The 17,754-nt window shown below is 39.1% G+C and overlaps 1 protein-coding gene, 1 long non-coding RNA gene and 1 pseudogene across 6 annotated transcripts; 2 read left to right on the top strand and 1 right to left on the bottom strand.

The window, feature by feature from the left end:
* Window positions 1–176: 176 nt before the first annotated feature.
* LOC108364529 (odorant receptor 42b-like) lies at window positions 177–1,827 on the top strand (annotated as a pseudogene).
* A 4,104-nt stretch (window positions 1,828–5,931) lies between these two features.
* FucT6 (alpha-(1,6)-fucosyltransferase 8) lies at window positions 5,932–13,965 on the bottom strand. Of its 5 annotated transcripts, none has more exons than XM_017618226.1 (5): window positions 13,533–13,965; window positions 8,918–9,389; window positions 7,447–7,987; window positions 6,951–7,375; window positions 5,932–6,883 (listed from the first exon to the last, which is right to left on the bottom strand). In XM_017618226.1, the coding sequence occupies exons 2-5, from the start codon at window positions 9,151–9,153 to the stop codon at window positions 6,229–6,231; spliced, it is 1,857 nt and encodes a 618-aa protein (XP_017473715.1). In that variant the 5' UTR covers window positions 9,154–9,389; window positions 13,533–13,965; the 3' UTR covers window positions 5,932–6,228. The 5 variants fall into 5 exon arrangements, with proteins under 5 accessions (XP_017473715.1, XP_017473713.1, XP_017473716.1 ...); XM_017618224.1 differs by lacking the exon at window positions 13,533–13,965 and adding an exon at window positions 12,749–13,134; XM_017618227.1 differs by lacking the exon at window positions 13,533–13,965 and adding an exon at window positions 11,795–11,900.
* Window positions 13,966–16,809: 2,844 nt separating this feature from the next.
* LOC108364523 (uncharacterized) lies at window positions 16,810–17,696 on the top strand. Its single transcript, XR_001847772.1, has 2 exons — window positions 16,810–17,320; window positions 17,394–17,696. It is a non-coding gene; the product is annotated as an uncharacterized LOC108364523 (long non-coding RNA).
* The last annotated feature ends 58 nt before the right edge of the window (window positions 17,697–17,754 follow it).

The raw sequence follows: 17,754 nt of genomic DNA on the forward strand, positions 1-17,754 counted from the left end.
TTACATTTATAATAATAATGATAAATAAACCAGCGCTGCTCAAAATTTTTATATTGAAATGAAATCACAATACATCTGCAAAGTTTATGTGTACACTGAGATTTTTTTTATTTAAATAAAGCAAAAAAGTACAAGTTTATTTTTATTGTACGATTAGTGAATAAAAATTGTTAACAATGGGAGTATTTACATATGTGTGGAATAATACAGTGCCTTACGAAATGATAGCGACCTACTGGCTGAATAGTTCCAAAATTTAGTGCGAGGAGTCCTTGCACATAGTTACACCATATTGCAAGCTCAAATTTTACATTTTCCTTATAAAAGTCCCACTTTAAAGCGTTAATAAATGATTGCACCATTGAAGCAATATGCAATAAAATTTAATGACGATTGGGAGTTTCTCCAAAACTTAATTTATAATTTAACCTTTTTTGTGCGCTGCTGAAATGAAAATTGCAAAAACTACTTAGTCAGAGCTCCAACTTAGTGCCGATTACTGGAGTGGACAGTCCAGAGAATGAGAAGCGAGTCGCAACGATTTCATCAGCAACTAACCCGCAAGAACTTAAAAAAGGCGGCAGCCCGGAAAATGTGCTTAAAGTTGTTTCAGCACAGGAGGCGCGTCACGCTACCTTTTTGGCTCTCTTCGGCGTGCTAATGTCTGAGCGCTTCAAACCCCTTTTCCATCTCTTCTCCATCCTACCGTACTTTCTGATTGGCTGCTGGCTGCCTTTTTCACCATTTCCTTCATACAGCTCGCCTTCTCGGCGCTGAAAATCGGCATTTTTCTCACCTCTCTGCAAGCTGCGAATAGCAGAAGAGATCATGGGCAAATTGGATGCACGTTGTTGCACTGATGAGGAAATTGAGGAGCTGCGCAAGGTGAGACGCCAAGGCACGATGCATTTGTAATTGTCAATACTAGCACCTTCATTGGCGCGGCGGTGCAGGGTCGCGTACCATATGACCTGTACAACGCAGTGTTGAATTGGCGTCGCTCGAATTTGGAATTCATCATTTGTAGGATTTTGGGAGTATTTCCTCATGTCCGGTCTGAGTGCGCTCGAAGCTTTAACCGATGGCTATGCACCCATCAATATTTGCATCATCAGAGCACACATGAAAATTTTGCTCATACGCATTCAAAATTTGGGTGCCGATCCGGAATGTACTTTGGCGCAGAGCTACGATGAATTGAAAATGTGCATTAGGGATCATAAGCTTCTGCTAAAGTGAGTATTATCTAAACTAGGCGAATCAATACAGTTGAGAAATGTGGATTTTCTTTGTATTGCAGTCTCTTCGACATCGTGGCGCGAATCATTTCAATTACTCCCTTTCTGCAATTCATAGTCACCGCCATTATTTTAGGTTGTACTTTGCTCAACTTATTCTTCTTTGTTGTGGACAATCCATCGCATATTGGCTCAAGTTGTTTCGTGATCGCCGTTATCATTATGGAAATCTATCCGACAACAACTATCTGGCTAATGTAATATTTCATGCATGCTGGCCGGAACAGGATGAGGAGTTTCGCAAGTTGTTAGTGGTTTTCATGCAGCACACCCAGAAGCCCATGGAGCTGTTGGCAGGTAAACTGGTGCCGGTCAATTTTGCTACTTTCGTTCGAGTGAGTAAGATTACGAAATGCTGATTCTTTCAGATTGCGAAATTTTCTTTTACAGCTTTATCAATGAGATGGGCCTCAAAGAGCGTTTCGAGTGAAATATATCAAATCTCATGGCTTTATTGCCATCTTTTTTATTAGCCAGCAAGGATATAGTTTTGACGAAACACAGCACTGAATTACATACATACGTATTTATGCACAGTAGATTATATTTCTTTAGCGCCCCAGTTCAATTAAAGTTTTAAATAAAAATAGAAGAAGCATTGCAGTTGAATCTAGTCATTCATATTTAGGAATACAGGGAAAATTTAAAAAGATAAGAACTGGAAGCTGGATGAGATTTAAATAGCCCACCTCTTCTTTCCACAGATAATCATGCCAATACCAATGGACACCAAATCAACCTTAGATTAAACTAAACTGAATCCGATAAAGACAGAGTCTCTAGAGCTTTTTGATATGGTATTATAGATGGCATCTGGCAACGGAAAGCTGGTAACTGAGTTGCTATTTTGGCAACTACATTTTTGTAGTTGTGGGGTTTAAGGGCATGCTTAGAGATGTCTCGTGTCGTGGAGTTACATTTTTTCTTGAATTGATTTAAGAAATTGTACGTACATATCATTCCATTTCTTGTGCGTCATTTTATGTGAATTTTTCGTTAATTCTAAAAATGTATTACTTTTCTTGTGTAAATGCTAGAAACAGCATGTAAAGAGCTGTTCTTACTGACAAATTGTTGCAACTTGCAAGTAAAAATGTAGTCAGTGCACCTTCCCCTAAAAATATGTTGCTTTCTCAATTTTGCCAACTTTACAAATTTCATGCAAGTTTTTGTGTAAAGTGCTGTTAGACATGGCAAGTACAAAGGTTGTCAAACTCAAGAATTTCCAAAAGAGAATGCAGGAGCAGTTACAGCTTGCACGTAAAGTGACTTTCGAACGCACTTTTTATTTCTGAAAATCAAACTTCCCGATACCACTTTTTGTCTGGTTACACTGTAAACGCAGACAAGCCCACTTTCAACTATGTTACCAGACATTTTTATGCTTATAACAAAATTAATGACCAGAAAAATTTGCTAAACCTGTTAAAATGTGCACAAAACAGTCACAAAATATATAATACTTTAATACTTAAATGCTCCATATCAATTGAATAAATTAATTACACATATTTTTCATATTTTATTCAACACACGGCAACACTTGATTGTTTTAACAGCACTTGCAGCAAAACTTAATATTGCTAGTGCAGCTAGGAATGTTCGATATCGTATCGATTTTTCTGAATATCGATATTTCATCGCACGATAATCGATTTTTTGAATCGATATTCCAAGGTCGATATACCGAAGACATCGATACTATAGCCGCAATATCGATATTTAAGTTGAAATTTATTTTTCATCTTCAAAGAATTGTATGGAAAAATACTAAAGTAGGTTTAATCAATAGCTTGTGTGATTTATTTAGCTCTTAAGTTTGACAAACCGCTTGAGTCGACCGGCATGCCGTTTTAATCCTCAGTAAATATACAAGATGGAAGTAACACAATTAGTTGAGTTGATAAGCAGGTCTAATCTTCTATTCAATTGGAAGTAGGATTTTCAACATCGATTTTTCCAATATCGATATTGTTCAGCCCGATATATCGCCATATCGATTTTACATGCAATGAATTACATCGATTCATGATATCGATACTTTCTTAAATATCGAAGATTCCTAAGTGCAGCACGAGCAAGTTGAAATTATTTCTCAAAAGGGATTTGCATAATTTCAGTTGCAGTTACATCTTGCAATTTTTAGTTCCGAAAGTGATTTGTGCAAATCTGCAAAAAGGACTTTCTAGCTAGCACCTTAAGTAAAATTGCTACGAACTCTGTATCATTAACTAGTACGTAAAAATATAGAACTCAAGGCGAATTAATATAAGGTGATAGCAGGAGTACAAAAACAAAAATTCACACGTATTTTGTTTTTGCTTTGGCGGCATAAACTGTCAAAATCTGTAAGAGTGTGTGTAGAAATTCAAATAAAATTTTTCAATTTGATGTCAGAAGCCGTGCGGCGAAACACATACACTAAATCAGCTGAGCTAGTAATACCACCTTATATAAATTCGCTTACCTGTCAGCAATCGAAGCAGCCACTATGCAAACTTAGTGATTATTTTAGATTTTTCTTTTTATTTCCTTAAGTTTCGCTAGCACCGACATTATCGTTTTAAAGCACTATTCGCGTTCCTGATTTCCGCTATGCGACGCACTCGTTCCCGCGGCAGGCAAATCTACGCTACCGGAACGGCACAGATTTATTTATAGCCAAGGACTAACACTTCAACAGCATTCCCAAACAAACATTTTGTATAATGGTGTATGCCGATACAATAACAACAAACCGACGCACCCACACGCGCGTCTCTCATTTTCACTTCCACTATCAAAACCTGCATATTTTTCTTTTTTCACCATTCGCACGTGGATTTTATCGAACGCGTTAATGCACTTGGTAACTGACTTACTTTTAATTTGTTTTTAATATTATTTACTAACGAAAAAACGCACTCTTCACCCGAAATTTACAACTAAAAAAGCGCGTGCCCGACGCTTGCGATCGAATGAAAGGACAACGCGGAACTGTCAAACGTGAATGTGTTCGTTCAACAGGTGGGTGTGGGTGGCTTGTGCAGACAGTGTTGGACAATGCGAAATATAAATTGTATGGAACTAGTGTATGTACCTACATAAATGCTAGTGCATCAACGAAAAGAAATAATTTAATTTAATCAAATTTTATTGAATTCAATATAAAAGAACAATTTTATAAATTTAATGATATTTTTCGAAAGTCGTATGAGAATTACACTGGTTTACAGCAAAAATGTTCTATTAATGTCACTATCCAATTCCTATGTAGAATTGCTCGGTGATTCCGAAAATCGATATATTTTTTTTTTTCCTATGTATAGCTTTTCGATATAGTGGAACCACACTTTTTTTAAGCTGAATAACGGTAAATTGCAAATATCTCGAAAAAGTAGCCATAAATCAACTCGATTTTTTGGCATCAGCGAGCGATTCTAGATACAAATTGGATAGTGGCGTCTGGAGAACAAAAACAAAATTAAAATTTGTGATCCAGTGTTATTAAAAAATATACTTTACAAAAAATACAATTAACTGTATTAAAACACATTCCACCCAATACAAAAAATGTTCGAATTGCGATATGCACATGTTTTTACATTTGATTTTATTTTTAATTTTACTCATTGTTTACATATTTCAATCATACACCTGGCCTCAGCAATATGTTTACATTTGTATACTAGATATTTTTGTTCAGACTATTTTACACGCGCCCAACAACACAATGTGCCTCATGAAGAAATTAAAATCTGGCTGCGAAATTGATGCGGACTTTTCAGGCACATTGTGGCGTGAAAATTTTTCAATAAAACTATAATTTTATTTTCAGTGCCGTCCACATTATTTATTAACATTATTTTTTAATATATGTATAGCTTAATTACTTTTTATTCTAACAAAAAATGCTTCATTCTACACTGGAATATTGCTTGGGAAAAGCTCATACTACTTACATATTTTATAGTTTTTAAGTTACACCACAGCTGAATCAGGGAAAAGTCTTGGCAATGCACTTTGTAGTGCAGTAAAAAAAAAAAATTGTTTAAACAGATTTATGAAGCCAGTAGTAGTGAGGTAAGTTGGCTTTGCCGTATTACGCTACAAAGCTTTTAGCAGCTGTGACATATATACTTAAACAAAAACCTATTTTAAGATCTTGTGCAGCTGATTCGAGTGCCTTTGTTATTTCTGCTCTGTTTCTGCTCTTTTTGTTGTATAGTATTTTTATATATGTAAGTTTTATGTTATCAATAACCGTTATATTTTACAAATTTTTTTTCATTTTGGTGTTTACTTACTTTTATGTACTTATAGTTACCTAACTCATAGCTATAGCTTATTCGATTTTATACGCAATCAAAAATAAATTTAAANCTTACTTATAACTACCTAATTCATAGCTATAGCTTATTCGATTTTATACGCAATCAAAAATAAATTTAAAAAAAAACGATTTTCAATCAAAATACGATACAAAAATTTAGTTGTAAGGGTTTTTGTGCAGCTCTAGCGGTCGAAAGAGTGAAAAATCAAAATCGCCGCGCAAAAAATCATATAAAAATATATTATACGTAATTTTCATGTTGCGTCTATAGTTATTGANACGATTTTCAATCAAAATACGAAAAAAAAAATTAGTTGTAAGCGGTTTTGTGCAGCTCTAGCGGTCGAAAGAGTGAAAAATCAAAATCGCCGCGCAAAAAATTATATAAAAATATATTATACGTAATTTTCATGTTGCGTCTATAGTTATTGACTAAAATCTAGCATCTAGCAGAGTAGTATTGCACAGCACTAAAATAATAATTTTTACAAACCTAAATTAAAAACAAAAAAAATCATACATACAAAATGCCTAACTGCATGATAAATATTTTCTTAACGCGCTAGTGTCGCACAACTCAGCTCAGAGCATTGTGCGCGCAACGCGCTCCGCTCGCGTTCACACCCGCCCCTCCTGCACCTGCTCGTACAGTGGCAACTTGACGGTTTCCACCTTGTCAACCACCTTGAACGAGGGGAAGAGTCCCACTTGATTTGTGCGCGTATTCTTGCCCTTCGAATAACCGTCCCAATGGTTGCCGGCCACGGCCACCAGGTCGCCTGGCTTCATGTGGATCTCGTCGTGATTGCGCGCCGGATGGCCTATGGCCACTTGTCGATTGTGCGAATTCTGCCCACCGTAGTAGTAGATATCGTCTAGCGATTTGAAGCGATGCGCCGCATCCGGGTACAGCGTTTGCATTATTTCGTAGGCCATGCGGCAGACCTGCGAGCTAAACGTGCACACCAGGTAGTCGGAGAGAGAGAGCAGATGTATGTCGAGTATGATGCCGTTGAGCGCGGTATCGGTGTAGCGCGTCGAGACGGCGGCCATGCGTGCCACCTCCGGGTCGCCTATGATCTCGTACTGGGGATACTTGTTGCGTGCCTCCTCGATGACGCGCGCGTCATCGGAAGCGAGGAATATGCGTCGCGGCACTGTAGTGGCGTTCATCTCCAAGGTTAGGAAGTAGTCCTCGACGTGTGTCATGTACTCCTCTATGCGATGGAAAGCCGCTTCGGTGCCAACTTTGTCGGTGCGACGCACGTGAACGCTAACAATTAAAGGTTAGGAAAGTTAATTGGAATTTCGTGTCTTATTTTTAATGCAATTTCGCCTACCCGACAATGGGCTTCTTCCAACCCAATTTCGCACGACCTGCATCGAGGAACTCCAGCGTGCCTCTTTGCGGACGCAGCAAGTACTTCAAAAACTGTCCGATCCACCACACAATCGGATCGCCGTGCAGACGCTTAAGTCGCGGCGCCAAGTCCTCAGGTATAGCTAGCGGCAGGAAGGGCGGACGCGGCATTAGCGAGTCAATGATCGGCAACACCAGCACCGGCATATCATGCCGCCCAGGCCAGTTGCTGGCGTGCGCGGCGTCCGCCTCCAGGCAAGTCTCGGACACCGGCAGGAAAACCTCCTCCCAGCCGCCTTTATGGTAGCGCCAGCCCCGCGACTTCAAGATCATTGTGCGCTCCGTCGCGTAGGCCACTATGAAGCAGTAGACGACATGGTGCAACTGGCAGCCGTAGCCGCAGCCCTGCAAGGGGAACGCATTTAGATTTATCGCCAAAATAAAACAACAAAAGGCATTTCCCCTCCGGCACTCACCTTATTCAGTTTGCACACCAGCTTGCGCGCGTTGGCACAATCCTTCGGATTTTGCAGGTAGTGCAGCCGCCGCTGCATCAAATCACTCAAATCGCGCGCCTCTTGCTGACGCCACGCCTCGTAACCATCCACCTCCCGCAGGCGCTCCATGTCACTCAACAGTGAGCGCTTGTGTTCGGCGCCCAGTTGCAGCACTTCATTGATGTCCTGCGTTAATTCGGCCTGCGTTGGCGCGGCGCGCTTGCGCAGCTTACCCAACTCACTGCTAAAGTAGTTCCAAATCTCACCTATGTTCGACTGTATACGGCGACGTAGCAGCTCGTACTCCAGGCTGGGCTCGTGCGCGCTGCCAGCAGCTCGTTGAGCGCCCGCATTTGGAGCCGGCATGCCGCCGAAAGTGTCCGCATCAACGCCGTCACCGTCGCCGGCGCCCATGAAGTCAGCCAATGCGGCATCTTGGTTCTGTATGTTTATGGAGTTTTGCAAATTGAATTCGAGCTTTTCGATGAGACGCTGCGCCGACTGCTTGTCGATTTGGTCACTATGAGAAGGGTGAAGAAAAATTAAACGAAAATAAGAAATTAAATACGAGCTGCATATTTCTGTGTATTTATGTAGTATTAATGTGTATGGTATGTATGTGTGCTAATTTCTTTTCAAATGGTTGAACGCGCAATTAACTGTTCATTCAAAGCGTAAAAACATTAAAATATACACATTGTGTATGTACATATATGTATTTGTAAAGTGTCCACAGCAGATGTTTTTTTTTTAGAAGTCGTCACGCCGCTGGCCGCGCATCGACCGCTAAGCGTCAGTACACTAATCATCGCACATTTCACGCCACATACACACTTTGATCCCTTGTAATCCCTCGCTTTTACTCAAGCCCATATTTGAGTGAGTGCATGCCGTCCCTAAAATGACAAAAGCGCCACCGCAAGCGACGAGTAGTGGCGGAAACCCGGCATTGTTTGGTTGTACACGCAGCTGAATGAGCTGGGCGGAGTAGGACAGAGGGCAGCGGTAGAGCGCTGCTTAATGCACCCACAATAGGCACGCGTGCGACTGGCGATTGCATTCAGTTTGCCATTTGGCACGGCAAGACATTGTGGCATGGCTCCAGCGGCACGAACATTTAATTGTCGCATCTTTAGTTGCCCCTAAAGCAATTGTTGTTAGCACTTTCGAGCATTAGGGTTGCGTTTGTTAAATTTAACCAGAATTGCGAAAACTATATACGTGTGTGTGTTTTATCTAAATTTATGCCCATACATTTATCGATAATTATTATCGTTAAATTTATTGAAATATTCCTCGATATCCGTATTCATCGCTAACGTTATCGATATGCATATCTATTGTAATCGTTACCGATATATTCCTCAATATGGTTAAAATTCAAATTATCGATATATTTCAGTTGGTACCGTTTTCTTTCCCTTTCTCATTTTACCCATTTTACACTTACCTCGACAACTTCTCGATCATCTGACGCAGCTCCTCATTGCGTTGCTTCGAGTATTCGAGCAGCTGCAGCGCCTGATTGATGCGTTTCGCTGTTATCGTATCCGCGTCCGAATTCGGTTGCGCACTCAGCTTATTGACAAAAACGTAAACGAGCAGCGCCCAGGTGAGTACGAAGATGATGAGCGCGCGTATCCATGAGTTTGAGGTAGAACCAAAAAATTGCCGAAATAAGGACATCTGGGTGAGAGTTCGATCCGCTGAATTTATTTACGCCAAAAATTAGAGAAAAAATTTCCACTACCGATGCAGTTATTTGCAATTTGTGGCTGTTAGTTAAAAATTATTTTGCATGCGTATTCCAGCTGGAGTTAAAGTATAGCCAAAGTATGCACCGGATGCCCCTCTAACAACGACTGCTATATTCCTCTTTGGAATCTGTCTGGTCCATATCGGGAGGTAGTCGATGTTTTGAGCTATCAAAAAACAAGTACATATGTAGATTTTAACTAATAAACTACGTAAATGAAATATGTATAAAATATAATTTAGATTATCGTTAGCAAAGTGAAGGTTGTTTTAGTTTTAATACACATTATAATTTGATTTAAAAATAAATTTTTTAATAAATTCTATTAAACAAAATATGAGTTTCTTTTTATGTGTTGGTTTTAGATTTAAAAGAAGCGGCACAACATACAGCTACTGGCGTATGTAGTCGAGGTCAGCTAACGGAAGACCCAGGAGCGCCCCTCTTTAGTTCAGTGGGGTTTAGGGGGCATGTGAAGAGGTGTTTTTAGTCATGAGGTGACTCAGGTAGGAGTTTAGCGAAGTGGGGCTACGGAGGTGCGAGTCTGCCGAGGCTGACGAGCTCTATCTCGCCCACGTCACGTTGCTCTGTTGCAAGGACGGCATTCACAGGTCGGGAATGGGTGTTTATTGCCGGTGACAACGCCGTCGGGTCCAAAGGTGGTTTTATGAACCTCTGTAATTCGTCCGTTAGTTTGTTCTGACGTGCGTAGGCCAGGGCTCTTCGGCAAGCAGTTGTCTTTTCGGGTGCCAACGTCTGTGGCACCCTACAAGGAATTCCTTATATAGAATTGTGTTATGCTCCCTGACAGGGAGCATTTTTGCTCTCTCATGTAGGCAATGTTGTGGCGACATCAGAAGACATCTTGTGGGTGTCCTTAGCGCCGTATTTTGGCAAGTCTGTAGTTTCGTCCTTTGCGTCCTGCTAGTCCCCGGCGACCACACGGTCGCTGCCCTGCCTTGTATGTTGCCAGCAACGTTTCTTTGCCTCTGACCCAGCTGCTGCCGGCTAGCGACTTGAGGACCTTGTTGCAGCTTTGTGCTCTATTGATAATTGCGGTTGTATCCGCCTAGCAGGAGATCAGACTATCGAAAGTAGCTCTGAGTATTTTATGANGCCCTGCCTTGTATGTTGCCAGCAACGTTTCTTTGCCTCTGACCCAGCTGCCGCCTAGCAGGAGATCAGACTATCGAAAGTAGCTCTGAGTATTTTATGATTATTCGCACTCGGATATGATACGCCATCGACGTGGATTCCAGGCTGTATTCCGACCTCCTTCTTCCAGATCGTAAAAAGGGTTATGGAGGAGTTTGCAGTGCTCCTTGTTCGAAGAGGTAGTGAAGAACTTTGTCTACCTAAGGTCAGCCCGGAGATAAGCGACGAACAACTCTTGCAAACAGGTGCTACTTTGTGCTCGGCAGGCACAGCCCTCTTTCGACGAATAAGAACCACGTTCTACAAGCCTGTCGCCCTGTCCGTCTTTTTCTGTACCGCAGAAACAGGGGCGATGTCGGACAAAGATGACAAGGTTTTGGGGGCTTTCGAGAGAACTGTTCAATGCAAGATCTACGGGCCTGTTTGCATGGGTGACGAGTACCGAATAAGATGGAATGACGAACTGTACAAGCTTTTTTACGACATGGACATGAAAAGATCCTTCGACTCAGCACGCATGGGTGGACAAAGCAAGGGCGCTCACGATCACAATGGAAATTGGGTTGAACAACTGGCGCAAATTCGCGAAGGACAGAGGTAACTAGCAAGGCTTTTTGGTCTCGGCCCAAAGCAACAAACGGTTGCAGTGCCAAATAAGATTAAGAAGGCGTTTCTTAGTTTCAGCGTTAACTCAAAACAAAAAAAAAAAAAACATTAACCGTTTCAACCGATTTTAACCGTTTGCTCAATTTCCACTCGGCTTACAACATTTGCCGCTGTTTTTCTCAATTCACACTTCAATGCAGAAATATATTAACCGATTCGCCCGATTTTAACCGTTTCACCCGATTTAAGCATTTAAAACCAGTTTACAGTTAATATTATTTTGCACACACCTACATTTCTGCATATCAACACTCATTTTCCGGTTTGATGCCTTGAACATTTTTCTTGTTTATTTAAATATCTATAGATTATCTCTTTGCCGTTGAGAAGTAGCCATATCATATTCAAATATGATTTGAGTGGCGCAGTACATACATACCAAATTTTTTTTTGTTTGTTTTATACCACTTGCTCTTAGTTTTAAATGCAAGTAAACCTTTTCATTTCTTTTCCAGCGCCCCCCTGGTATTTGTGGTTTATGGATTATTATGATAAGCGCTGACTAGAGCAACACGCCTCCATTTAGTTACGTGCGGCGCGCTACATACATACATGCATACATATGTATGTAAATCCCCCTACTAAGTCCAAGCTATTGTTACTATATTTTATTTGGGTGAGTAGCGAAGAAAAAATTAAAGAGAAAAGAAAGGATACATACATACATAAATAAAAAAATTGCGCGTGTCACATACACGTTACACTATGCTGTTAAAAAATAAATAAAATACCACAAATATACATATGTACATAGATATTCCGCACACTGTCGTTATATTTGTACTGATATTTCCACTGAAACCACAATTTATTTATTGTATTTTTGCTTTTGTGTTTCCAGCAGCCGCCCCACACATTTTTTTATTGCCGCAATCAAAATTTAATCTTTTTCATACCAGATTTTATTTGAAATTCCAATAATTTTATTTATTTATGTACATATTTAAGTATGTGTGCACGTCGCGCATCATTAAGCGAACCACTGCCAAGTTCTAATATGCATGTGCGTTTGTCTGTATGTACATATGTATGTATGTAGTATTTCGAAAAAAAATGTAAATAAAATAAAAAACCATGAAATAGCCCAAATTAAAAGAAAAAAAACAATCATAACCACTCGTACATCTATTGAGCGCACTCGAGCACAATGAGCCAATATTGCGGAGCGCTGAGCGGCTTGTGGGCGCTTCATTGACAGCTGGCGTTCACAGGGCAGATGCGTTTGCCATTGTAGTACACATTTATGTATATCATTTATTTATGTATATATGTGCATACATACAAATATATATATATATAAATATATATGTACATACACATTTAAATAAATTGGCATAAAAGGTGTTGTTGTGTGTTAAAGCGCTGCCAGTTGGCTGCTGGAGTAGATAGGGGAGTCGGGGGGCGGCAGTGGTGAAAGCAGCAGCAGCAGGCGCAAGTGAATTTCGTTCACCAAATCACTAACAGAGAACATACTATAATTATTATTATAAGTACAATTATGTATTATTATAAGTTCTCTGTCACTAGCGCAAAGCAAAAAGTTTTCGTTTCGTTTTTCTCTCGCTCCGAACTTTTTCTTCAATGCGCGGCGACACGAAATATTTTCGATTTCATTTGCACGGTTGTTGAAATTAACTTTTTTGTCTATTATTTCTTCTCAGTATTTATTAATGTATATTCAACACTTTCTGTTGAAATGCTTACATTTCTGCTTTTTCTTTTATTTCCAATTCTATTTGCGTTTTTGGTTTTTGCCTTTAGCAATTCTTGTTGATATACAATTTTGCTGCAGCAGCAAATTTACTTGCAGATATTTTCTATATACATACATATATATTGCCACTACGCCGTGCACTGCGCACTCAAAAACGACACATTCTCACTTGAGCGACTTTGCTTATCCACTGAATGGCTATCACGGCTACAGGCTGGCGCAAAAGCGTGTATTGTATATTTAGTAGCTCGCTAATAGAGTTCTTTGTTAGTAGTGCAGCATTTGCTAGTATGTACAATGTAATTTCACTCAATTGTAGAGTTGCCAAGCGTGCCGTTTACCGGTTAGCAAAAATTTAGATTTCAACGGTAATGGAAAATTGGAGATCTGGGTATGTAGGTCATCACATATGTACATATGTACAATCGCCACTGGTTATCGAACATCAGCCGCTTTTGTCAGTTTTGAAAGGCTTCTTGCGAGCCTGTAGATTGCTTTGCTGTGAACCCTTTTAACAAAATATAATTTCCAAACTTAGCTCTGCTTATTATGGAACGCTCCTTATTTTTAAATGTCGAACAAATTTTGGCTACAACAAAAGTATTGCTAACAAGCGACCGCTAGTCAGAAACAGGGTTATTCATTAAAAATGTACTTTCATACATATCCACACATACTACGTACATATCTACAAACACACAAGCATACCAGCGCACTTTTCAATTCACACATCGTACAATTTCCGCATGCGATAACAACAAAAGCAAAACTTACTTATACGACAAGCTACAATACAACCATAATCACGGGGGTAGTTTCTTTCTGCGTCCTCCTGCTTTCCACTTTCCACACATCAAGCATTCGCTTTGTACTCCGCGCTTGATCCCTCGCATCTAATTTATCATCACACTTGCTTTGCCTGTTTTACTTAGTTCTTCACTTATGCACATACCTGCCTTGTATTTTATTTTTATGTAAACATATGTAATTATTTTATTTTATTTTTATATATGTATGTATGTATGTATGTTTTTTGTGTAAACAACAACAATGTGCAGTGTTGCCGGATACTAACAAAAGTTTTCTGCTATGTGTATAGCAACAGCAACATAGTTGCTACCTGCCACAAATCTACGCTGTCTTTCATCCTCTAGCGCTTCAGTTCCCTTAGCAATGGTGTTTTGCCGGCTTCGGCTTACACACACGCTCATACATCCGCATGGTTGAATATAATTACATACATACCTATTTCTTTCGATTTTATTCATATGCATCGGCAGTAAGCCGATGTGAATCGTCGTTGGCCATTTTGAATGTAGCTAAAATACATTTCTATGTAGGAAAATTAATACCCCAACGTAATCAGAAACTTTCACGTATGTACACAATTGNACACACACACGTACATATCTACAAACACACCAGCCGACCAGCGCACTTTTCAATTCACACATCGTACAATTTCCGCATGCGATAACAACAAAAGCAAAACTTACTTATACGACAAACTAAAATACAACCATAATCACGGGGGTAGTTTCTTTCTGCGTCCTCCTGCTTTCCACTTTCCACACATCAACCATTCGCTTTGTACTCCGCGCTTGATCCCTCGCATCTAATTTATCATCACACTTGCTTTGCCTGTTTTACTTAGTTCTTCACTTATGCACATACCTGCCTTGTATTTTATTTTTATGTAAACATATGTAATTATTTTATTTTATTTTTTTATATGTATGTATGTATGTTTTTTGTGTAAACAACAACAATGTTCAGTGTTGCCGGATACTAACAAAAGTTGTCTGCTATGTGTATAGCAACAGCAACATAGTTGCTACCTGCCACAAATCTACGCTGTCTTTCATCCTCTAGCGCTTCAGTTCCCTTAGCAATGGTGTTTTGCCGGCTTCGGCTTACACACACGCTCATACATCCGCATGGTTGAATATAATTACATACATACCTATTTCTTTCGATTTTATTCATATGCATCGGCCGTAAGCCGATGTGAATCGTCGTTGGCCATTTTGAATGTAGCTAAAATACATTTCTATGTAGGAAAATTAATACCCCAACGTAAGCAGAAACTTTCACGTATGTACACAATTGTATAGTATGCGGAATTTAAATTCTCTGTCAGTAATTTTTACTTTACAAGTTAAAACACTGTGCTTTGCGGAAGTTGGCAAATATTTGCCACTACGGAAAGTTTGGATATTGCCATTTTTTTGTAAAAGCTGCAGTTACTCGTTGACAAAACTAGCGAGTGATCCGAAGGAAATTGAAACGAATGCGCCATTTTCGAATGTGGCGGAACGTATGAACGCCATTTTGATTTGCGTATAAAACGAAAGTGAAGCAAGGCTGTATATACATATGCATATATTTTTCTTGATTAACTTAAGAATGTAAATTCCTTTCGTTTGATATTTTTTTAGTTAAATTTTATAACAATTATAAAGAGCACAAACTTCAGTTCCCACGACAGTCCTGTAGACGTAACCGGAACGACCCAGATTTATATCAGACCAAGCACTGCCACTCCAACAACACTCCGCATAAAACTCTTTGGGGAATCTTTGTGCTGTTACAACAAAAACAGCAGTCCAAACTTCCAAGTCACCACGAAGTCAAGCCTCCTACATATTTTTGACGTAGGCTATATCCTTGTAATTGGCAATGAACATAGGCATTTTAGATGACATTTCCATACTTACTTTTCAAAGAAATTGTCCCTTAATAGATTTCCTCCGAGATGCATACGCATAAGCAAATTTAATTTAAGCAGTTAAGTCTCGTTTAAATTCTTTTTTTTTAGTTTTTGTTTATTTGTATTACTTTTTATAGTCATTTGCGTGTTTACATACCGTTGCTGTTGCAATTATGTACTCATTTTACTTTGCATCCTCGACAACAACCATCAAATCTTGTGGTCACCTGACGACATTTATTTTCAACTCGGAATCGTTAACATGTTGCCTTGTTAAACTCAGCCCTGTTTTATATGCTACAATTTATGTATGTTGCCCTTTTGATTTTTTCACTACAAAAATTTTATTACCTATATTTTATACCTTTAAATTTATTTTGGGTTTTTTGTCAGTTTTTTCACGCTTTTAATATATGTATGTATGTATGTATATAAGGATTTCTATAACTACGTGTACCTTAAATTAAGTTTTTTTTTCGATTTGCCTGGTTTAATCATCCTTATAGCCAATTCCATGTGAATAATTCATAACTAACCAAAGATGAAAGCAATCTCGTGTCTCAAATCTTCTTCGACCTAATTCGCTGTAGTCATGCATGAAGAGTTCCCACGACAGTCGGGTCTACGTAACCGGAACGACCCAGATTTACGTACAAATGTATATCTGGACAAGGACGGGCACTCCAGCATCACTCCCCAAAAACTCCGGGGAGCTTGAATGATGTTACAACAACAACGCCACGTTAGTAGCGTGTTAGATGTACCCCTTTCATTTATCCATTAAAAATTTTAGATAAAATAAAGGCCATGTGAAATATAAACGAAAATTAAAAAAAAAAAAAAAAATCGAAATTATATTTGTGCAACTTTCGTGCTAAATTTGTTTGCTTCAAAAAGCACTGATCCATCCATTGCAATGCCCACTATCAACGTTTGCTGATACTACCTGTCCAATATGCCTTAGACTGCATACAGAATCGTATCTTAGCTAACGTCAAAAATAACTTGCACAGTTCGCATAAAACTGTCCTAGCTGCATTTTTTGGGTTTCTATTCGAATTCGACATGACAGCTAAATGGATATATTAAAATGGTAATCGCTTGAAAGCGCCCGAAATACTTGGCTAACCATCTATTAATTTATCAGGTGCTGGTTTCAGAAGGCATTTTCCATCAATGAAATGGTACTTTTCGTTCCAGCTATGTGTCAGCACTACTCAGCTGTTTGTTGTTGTATTCACCATTGCTTCGCCGCTGCCAAATCGCGTCCATTTGTACCCAGTTCCACGGTTGCCACACACTTGGACAAAATGTCACCAACAATTTTAAAAAGATAACCCAAAGTACTAAAAACCTTTTCTTTCTTTTAACATACACAATGGGCGTTACTTACACCTTCGAGATTGTATTAAAGTTGCCTAGAGGTTTACATAGGTATGTATGTACATACATGATTTCTGCCTTTTCCGAATCGATTAAACACACTTTTTGAAAAATCGTAAACTTAAGTGTCAACGTACCAATTCTGGTAACATTTTACTAGATTGGCAACCGTGCCCAGTTCGTCTGAAATCGTTGACATGGCAAGATTCGGCTGTGTTCGGTTGTTCGCCGTATTATTTGCGGCCATTTCGTTTCAGGGTTGCAATGCAGTTTCGAAGCAAATGGGAACGGCTTGTGAACTATGCTCCGCACAGTGACCATTTCGACCTTTTCTGTAGTCAATCTGTCTAAAGTTTCAGCAATGACGATCAACGCAAAATCGATATCTTCTAGTTTCAAGATAAATATGTCAATATACATATGTATGAATGTACTATATATGTATACTTCGTGTATACGTATGTATGGGGTAATGTAAATTATATATCCCTAATCAAAAATATGCCATATGTCAGTGTACAAATACATATGTAACTCCACAGTGCATTCTTTGTAATTGGGTAATGCCAACGACAGCGAAAATCGGAATTGCTCATGGAAAAAACCCGTACGGCCCTCAGCGACCAAAGCCGTTTGGCTGTGAACGTGTATCAAGCAACAATACAACCGTGCGTTTGCTGCAAATAGCAGCAAGGCAACAACAATCGTGTGTGGTGGAGCGGAAATGAGTGTTGCCAGAATATTTTCGTAAACAAATCTTTCAAGTGAAGATTAATATTTCAAAAATCTAAAAAATTCTTGAAAAAATTCTGTCAAATAAATCTCTTTTTTGAAGATTTAAAAAATATTTTTTTGCTGGCCAGTTAATTCTTCTTATAAAGAATTAGGAAGTAACTTTAAATT

The sequence above is a fragment of the Rhagoletis zephyria genome, unplaced genomic scaffold, assembly GCF_001687245.7.
Source record: "Rhagoletis zephyria isolate East Lansing unplaced genomic scaffold, Rhagoletis_zephyria_1.1 Rzeph_scaffold_01582, whole genome shotgun sequence".
NCBI classification, from domain to species: Eukaryota; Metazoa; Arthropoda; class Insecta; order Diptera; family Tephritidae; genus Rhagoletis; species Rhagoletis zephyria.

Bases quoted from the DNA above. Each gene is read 5' to 3' on its own strand.
- FucT6 (XM_017618226.1), bottom strand. From the start codon at position 9,153: ATGTCCTTATTTCGGCAATTTTTTGGTTCTACCTCAAACTCATGGATA. The intron at 7,988-8,917 runs GTAAGTGTAAAA...CCCTTCTCATAG, and splicing joins ATGATCGAGAAGTTGTCGAG to TGACCAAATCGACAAGCAGT. The intron at 7,376-7,446 runs GTGAGTGCCGGA...TTCCCCTTGCAG, and splicing joins TGGTGTGCAAACTGAATAAG to GGCTGCGGCTACGGCTGCCA.